Source organism: Pinus tabuliformis, chromosome Q (genome assembly GCF_031772625.1).
Source record: "Pinus tabuliformis cultivar Carrire ecotype Pingquan chromosome Q, CPIR1, whole genome shotgun sequence".
NCBI classification, from domain to species: domain Eukaryota; kingdom Viridiplantae; phylum Streptophyta; class Pinopsida; order Pinales; family Pinaceae; genus Pinus; species Pinus tabuliformis.
The window spans coordinates 1,119,442,672-1,119,450,042 of record NC_142296.1 but is presented as its reverse complement, the minus strand read 5'-3'; the positions used below and the strand labels follow the sequence as shown (position 1 = coordinate 1,119,450,042).

At 39.0% G+C, this 7,371-nt stretch overlaps 1 protein-coding gene across 1 annotated transcript; it reads right to left on the bottom strand.

The window, feature by feature from the left end:
• Positions 1-815: 815 nt before the first annotated feature.
• LOC149223446 (peroxidase 4-like) lies at positions 816-7,371 on the bottom strand. The gene is made up of 5 exons (XM_089383302.1): positions 7,139-7,371; positions 6,521-6,648; positions 2,213-2,288; positions 1,458-1,623; positions 816-1,222 (listed from the first exon to the last, which is right to left on the bottom strand). The coding sequence occupies exons 1-5, from the start codon at positions 7,361-7,363 to the stop codon at positions 816-818; spliced, it is 1,002 nt and encodes a 333-aa protein (XP_089239428.1). The 5' UTR covers positions 7,364-7,371.

Sequence of the window (7,371 nt, the reverse complement as noted above, 5' to 3'; positions counted from 1 at the left end):
TATTTTTCATTTATTATTTTTTTATATTTTTCATTTAAATTTTGTTTAAATATCATTTAACTTTTAGATATTTATTTTTATTTTTATAAACTGAAAGACATTGTCAAATTTCAACTCAAACGCCCTTTTGACTGAGAACCCAAAGTATACTCAAGCTGCTGTGGAATGGCGTCGGGACTAACGTTGGATTAGATTAATATTGGCGTGAATGTATGCGAGTCTGGCATTTTTTAATTTGATTGAGGTGCAATCTCAATTAAATTATACGACGTTAGGTTTGTTTAATATTGGCGTGATTGTATAAGCATGACATTTTTTATTCATTCCGTTAATATCTACTTTCAATTCATTCCATTGAGATTTAATATCAATTAAATTATGTAACGTTGGATCTGTTCGAAATTTCGCATATTTTATGAGAATGACATATATAATTCTTTATTTTTTTTCCAGAGGAATTTTGTTCAATTCTCATGACATAGGTGGATTCTCTAAACATACTTTTTTCACATCCACAAATAACTTTGAATAACAAATCTCGTAACCCATAATACTTTACATATATGACTTTGAATAACAAATCTCTTAAAAAAACCTTGCAATTCTGAACAATTAAATCTATGTAACTTAGCAATAATATAATTTCCATGGAAGAACTTGACCTAAAATCACTACAATGGTTTTTAATAGAATTTGAGAAAACAAGAGGTAAAATCATACTTTCTACTATGAAGAAGCGATATTTCGCTCAAAAATCGGCTCTGTTATTCCTCCCCGTTATTCAAATTTTATGAAAATGCGAAGAAGTAAAGTTTTCATTCATTGATTACGCGGCAGTTCTTCCTTACTTCACCAGTCAGAAAAGTTTCAGGCTTCACTATATTTCCCATCTTCACCATTGAGTCCGCGAACTGCTTGGCAAACCCCAGAGCGTCAGTAGCATAATCTTTGACAATATGCGCCGTTAGTACGCTCCCCAAGCCACCTGAATACATAACCTGGTCAGAGTTGAGGAGCCCTTCCCCATTCACTAAGTTGACGTAATATGAATTGTCGAACAACGTTGGAGTTGCATGATCCAAGGGCGATATGTTGTCATCGCCACCAGATGGAGGGCAAATTGCTCTCAGTCCAGATGCATAAAGTTCATTGCCTTCACTCCCGCCATTATAAATCCTTTCCCTAAAATTTGTGCATCGAGCTTGTCCAATTGTGTGCCCACCTGCGCAAGACGAAACTCTAAAAGTTTTTAACAAAAGTTTATCTTCACAAAAATCTGTTAAATTTTTGTAGATCGCAGATACCGAAAATATCTTGGAGATTATAACAATAATGAGAGAAGCCAAACAATTAAACCCTCTTTTAACTGTAAGAAATATTCTGAGAATCTAAAATAGACATAAAAATGCCCACAAAAATCAATATCCAAAAATGCTCCAGAGTTGGTATTCACTGACCAACAAGTGCCACCATATCTGTGGCTGTGAGGCCTTGTAATAAAAGCTTTTCAATGAGAGTCTGGATGTTTGAATTGGGCGTGGGAATGTTGTTGTTTGCCTCGCTCAAACTAGCGCTTCTTGAGTCCTTTCTTCCCAATGGGACGCCCCAGTCTGGACCTCCGGCCTGGCAGGTAACAAAGAAGAGACTTAAAAGAGGGATTGAGGAATTTTATATCAATAAAATTTGATTAAGATCTTTTTAACATTTTCTAGAGGATTTTTTTTAAGATCAATTTTATATGAATAGAATTTGATTAAGATTCTTTCTTACATTTTCTAAAGGAATTTTAGATGAAATTTTGTATAGAATTTTTAATTTTGTTTGTTGTTGTGTTTTTTTTTTTTTTTTGGATATTCTACTTATTATTTTTAGTTTTGGTCTTTGATGATAAGTGAAATGTCCAAAAAAAAGAAAAGAAAGACGAACAATATTAAAACTTTTATAATTTGTTTTCAATATAAATAACTATAAAAATCTTTACTATTTAATTTCTTACCTATTAAAAATCACATCAAATAATTAATTTAAATACATTAAATTAGAAAGTAATAAAAAATTGATTAAAACAATATTAATCACAACATTTTCAAAATATCTAATTAAATCTTAGAGAAAAATTAAATAATTGATTTAACTAATATTGTTCCCCTTTCAAAATATTCTCAAATATACAATTAGATTAAATCAACTATGAAACAAATGTATAACATACCAGCACAACTGCATCTCTAGCAGCAAGGGTAATTATATCAGCACACGACACAATAATGGGGCACACAGTGTCAGGGCTTCGGGTGATGGTGCAACGGGCGCCGGGCACGGGTGCACGATGGGCGCGCATGACAGCCAAGATTGCGACGAGCTGCGATGGAACGCGACACGATTGCGACGAGCTGCGGTAGGACTTGCAACGAAACCTGCGACATTAGTAAAACTCACGAAAATTGGCTAAGTGTTATCACACGTGAACGCATACATTATGAGAGCATGCAAGGGGTTTATACGCATGGAACGATGGGCAACAAAATATAGCAAGCCGACACACATAAAATATGACGTGAGGGCTTCATGGCATTATTTTACATGTCGGCCCAAAGTTATGTGCTAAGGTATGAAGCGTATATATGAGAGGTGGCTGCACCTCATTTCATCATCGAATCATTCGCACTTCTAAATTAGCGAAAGGGGTAAAAAAGTTGCGCAGGGGTAAAAGGGGAATACACATGTCTTATGTGTAGTTCCTCCCTTGTGTGGAGATGGAATTTTGACCCGGGTTGAGAGGTGGAGATTGGACAGGCCATTGTGTGCAGGATTTGGCAAGGTGAATTAGGAGGCTCGGGTGAGCGTTTCACTTTGTGCAAAGGTGCACGTAATTTGTAAGAAGGCTGGTTTATGCCTTGTTGTAAAATTATTCTAAGTGTTGGCTTGAAGATTGTCAAGCATCACTTGTATTTGTACTATTAAAGAAAAGCTGTTATAATACATTGTTGGGCAAACTTTCTGAGAGTTGCCCCTCCCTTTGTACTTGATTATTGTTGATGTTCTCGGTTTATTGTTCATGGTTAATAATTGTTCATGGTATTCACTAAAGTATTAAGGATAATGTTTTATTCAGTTGCATAAGCTAAGTATGTTCATGTTGAAGTAGGCGTAGTCCACGGGTGTTAGTATTGTTAAAAAGAAAGCGCTCGGTGGTGCCGCACCTCGCTACAAGCGGTTGGAAGATCACCGCAGGTGTAGGGGCGTGACAGTTGGTATCAGATCTCGGTCAGAGCTGGTGAGCAAAGGTTGCTCGTGACAGTGGAAAGGGTGCTTGCAGGTGAAGGAAACCATTTCACACGAAGTAGAACAAGGGTTGGTTCTAATTGCAGGTAACTTGGTGAAGCTGTTGGATGGTCGAAACTAGATTACAAAAGAGAAAGAAGTTGTTAGAGATGGCAACTGAATCTCAGGCTGGGTCTAGTCATGTTATGAAGGATACTACTATTGGGTTCCTTGAAAAGATGTCAGAAAAGATAGAGAATATGGAGATTTCTTTTGAAGAGAAACTCGATGAACTTCGAATACAGAATGATGAGCTCAAGACACAAAATGAGTACACTGAATATAGGTGTGCACAACTCGAACAAAGGGTCAAAGAAGTCGAGGAATCAAGGGATCAAGGTCTTGCACAAATTGAGAACTTGAAGAAGACTCTTGAAGATACAAAGAATGAGCTTACAATTGTGAAGAAGGCCGTGGGACATAACTCAGGTGGAGGAGTGCCTCATGTAAAGGTCAAAGAACCAGAATCTTATGATGGAACAAGGAAGGCCGCAATTCTTGGCAACTTCTTGTGGGATGTGGAGCAGTACTTGGAGCGGTTGAACCTGGTTGATGGTGAGACACAAGTCAAGGTAGCTACTCAGTTCTTGACAGAGGATGCTAAGATGTGGTGGCGAAGGAGGGTGGACCAGATTACCAATGGCAGTGCTGATGACATCACTTCGTGGAAAGACTTGAAGAAGGCTTTGCAGACCCACTTCAGTCCTCAGGATGACACATGGGAAGCAAGGACCAAACTCAAGTACATAAAGCAAACAGGAAGCCTACAAGCATACCAGCAAGAGTATTCAAGTGCAGCTTTGGAACTTAATGACATGGCAGAAAAAGACAAGGTGTTCAACTTCATTATGGGATTGAAACCTTGGGCACGCAATGAGGTGAGGAGACAGAAGATTAGAACACTTGAAGAAGCTTTTGCTGTGGTTGATAGGATGGTGGATCACTTTGAGGAAACTTCTGATGACAGAAAGAAGAAGTCCGAAAAGCCAAAAGAGAAGAAGAATGATGATACTCCAAAATCAGATGATGGTGCAAAGATGAAGAAACCTTTGAAGTGTTGGTTATGTGAAGGACCACACACGGTGAAGAATTGTCCCTCTAAACTAAAGGTGGCTACGGTTGCACAATCTGATGATGAGGATAATGATGCTTCTGTGGGGATGATGCAGATACTTGGTGCTTCTGCTACTACAAAAGCAGTCTCTAAGGACGATCCAGAAAGAAACAAGTTAGAGTATGTTCGAATGAAGATTGGAGATACTAATGTGCTCACTATGGTAGATAGTGGGGCTTCTCACAACTTCATGGGAGAAGATACTGCAAGAAGAATTGGGCTGAAATTTGTACCGGCAAAGGCGCAAATGAAGACAGTGAATTCTCCTCCTATGAACATCCTTGGTATAGCTGAGAAGGTGGACACTACACTTGGTGAATGGACCGGGAAGGTGAACTTGACTATAGTGCGGATTGATGACTATGAGGCTGTATTGGGGATGGAGTTTATGAAGCAGTTTGATGCTATGATTGTACCACATTTGAAGAAGCTCTACATTTATGATGGAAGGGAAGATGTACCTATTGGTGTGCCTACCATTGGTGCAACAAGGCCTCATTGTAAAGTGGGAGCGATGCAAATGGAGGATAAGGAAAAAGAGAACAAGCGGTTGTCCACTGTTGAGGCAAAGCTTGTGGAACAATCATTGGTCATCAAGACACTTTCAGATAGCATCTTGGACTTAACAAGAAGGGTAGAGCTGGTGGAAGATGATAATGATGATGATGAGGTATATGTGAAGCCGGATGTCCAGAAGGAAGACTGGGTTGCTTATCTACAAATGATGGAGTTTGAGGATCCTGATAGATGGATCGAGTTGATTAGTGAGGGAGAGCCTTCATGCTCTACTCCCTCTACATCTTCTTAGATGAGTAAGAAGATGGGCTCATTGTTAGCTGCTCATGGCAGTGAGTCCTCAAGCATATGGAGCAGGTATGATCGATAATGACATGTTGTAGATGATATGGATGGAGTTTCCATGGACCTAGACATGGATCGTGGAGATACATACTTTGTATAGTGAGCTTAGTGGCAGTTGGTCACTAGGCCGAGACATGGTGGAGACAGTTGTTCTACATATGTTGCAGTGATGTTTGCCTTATGTGGAGGAGACAACATCATGGATGATGGTATGTTGTCGAGGACGACAACGATTTCAGGTGGAGGAGAATGTCAGGGCTTCGGGTGATGGTGCGACGGGTGCCGGGCACGGGCGCACGACAGCCGCGCACGACAGCCAAGATTGTGACGAGCTGCAATGGAACATGAGACGATTGCGACGAGCTGCGGTAGGACTTGCGACGAAACCTGCGACATTAGTAAAACTCACGAAAATTGGCTAAGTGTTATCACACGTGAACGCATACATTATGAGAGCGTGCAAGGGGTTTATACGCATGGAACGATGGGCAACAAAATATACCAAGCCGACACACATAAAATATGACGTGAGGGCTTCATGGCATTATTTTACATGTCGGCCCAAAGTTATGTGCTAAGGTATGAAGCGTATATATGAGAGGTGGCTGCACCTCATTTCATCATCGAATCATTCGCACTTCTAAATCAGCGAAAGGGGTAAAAAGGCTGCGCAGGGGTAAAAGGGGAATATACATGTCTTATGTGTAGTTCCTCCCTTGTGTGGAGATGGAATTTTGACCCAGGTTGAGAGGTGGAGATTGGACAGGCAATTGTGTGCAGGATTTGGCAAGGTGAATTGGGAGGTTCGGGTGAGCGTTTCACTTTGTGCGAAGGTGCACATAATTTGTAAGAAGGGTGGTTTATGCCTTGTTGTAAAATTATTCTAAGCGTTGGCTTGAAGATTGTCAAGCATCACTTGTATTTGTACTATCAAAGAAAAGCTGTTATAATACATTGTTGGGCAGACTTTCTGGGAGTTGCCCCTCCCTTTGTACTTGATTATTGTTGATGTTCTCAGTTTATTGTTCATGGTTAATAATTGAGAATGGTCTTCACTAAAGTATAAAGGATAATGTTTTATTTAGTTGCATAAGCTAAGTATGTTCATGTTGAAGTAGGCATAGTCCACGGGTGTTAGTATTGTTAAAAAGAAAGCGCTCGGTGGTGTCGCACCTCGCTACAAGCGGTTGGAAGATCACCGCAGGTGTAGGGGCATGACACACAGCCTCTAGCCTTTCCTTGATGGCATCTATAACTTCATATCCTCTCAGCGAATTTACATTTGGGCTCGCTGTTTTCTCCCCTATAAAGGTGGGCGTGTCATCCAGCAGCACAGACGCATCGCATCCCTGCATTAATTCCAAATATTATGCAATGACTAAAAATAGTAACCATGGTTTAAATTTTAGACCAGAAGTAAGCCTGTAAAAACTGTGTAATCAAAATTTTGTTTATGTCACAAGTTTTTCTTTGGACAAAATTGGATTTTGAATTTATATTGATCGCAGATTTTCCCATCAGATAAATAGAATGTATAATGGTCTTATAATAAATAGATAAGTGGAATAATAAATAGATAAGAAGAGTGAATCATTTTTATGTTGATTGCAAATTTCCAAAATATCTTAAAATCTGACATTCAAGAAAAAAAAGTTAATTATTTAATTTCTTTAAGAACAATCACATTTTAAGATATTCCTAAAATCTATACCCCATATAAAAAATAGAATATACATCCTAAATATTATAAGAATAGGATGCAAAACTTTGGTGACACGATCTTAATCCCAAAGCAATAAAAACATATGATTTTGAGTTGTGAAAATTAAAATACAGTACCTGCACAAAGCAATCGTGAAAATGGAGGCGAAGTATGTAGGCTGCCACACGAGCTTCTTTTGCCGTCGCTAAATGCATTTCTGAACTTACAATGGGAACTACAAAGGGGCATGACTTCTCGTAATAATCTTCAGACAATAACGCAGCTACAAGCTCTGCATGAAGTGCCGGAATGGATGACAAAGCCACAAGCAAAATAGTTAAGAATATCTGATGTTTGTCCATTTCTCACT

Coding starts and splice junctions, on each gene's coding strand:
- LOC149223446 (XM_089383302.1), bottom strand. CDS start 7,363: ATGGACAAACATCAGATATTCTTAACTATTTTGCTTGTGGCTTTGTCA. Junction 2,289..6,520: donor AAGGAAAGGCTAGAGGCTGT/GTGTCATGCCCC, acceptor CATCACCCGAAG/CCCTGACACTGTGTGCCCCA. Junction 1,223..1,457: donor AGATATGGTGGCACTTGTTG/GTCAGTGAATAC, acceptor CGTCTTGCGCAG/GTGGGCACACAATTGGACAA.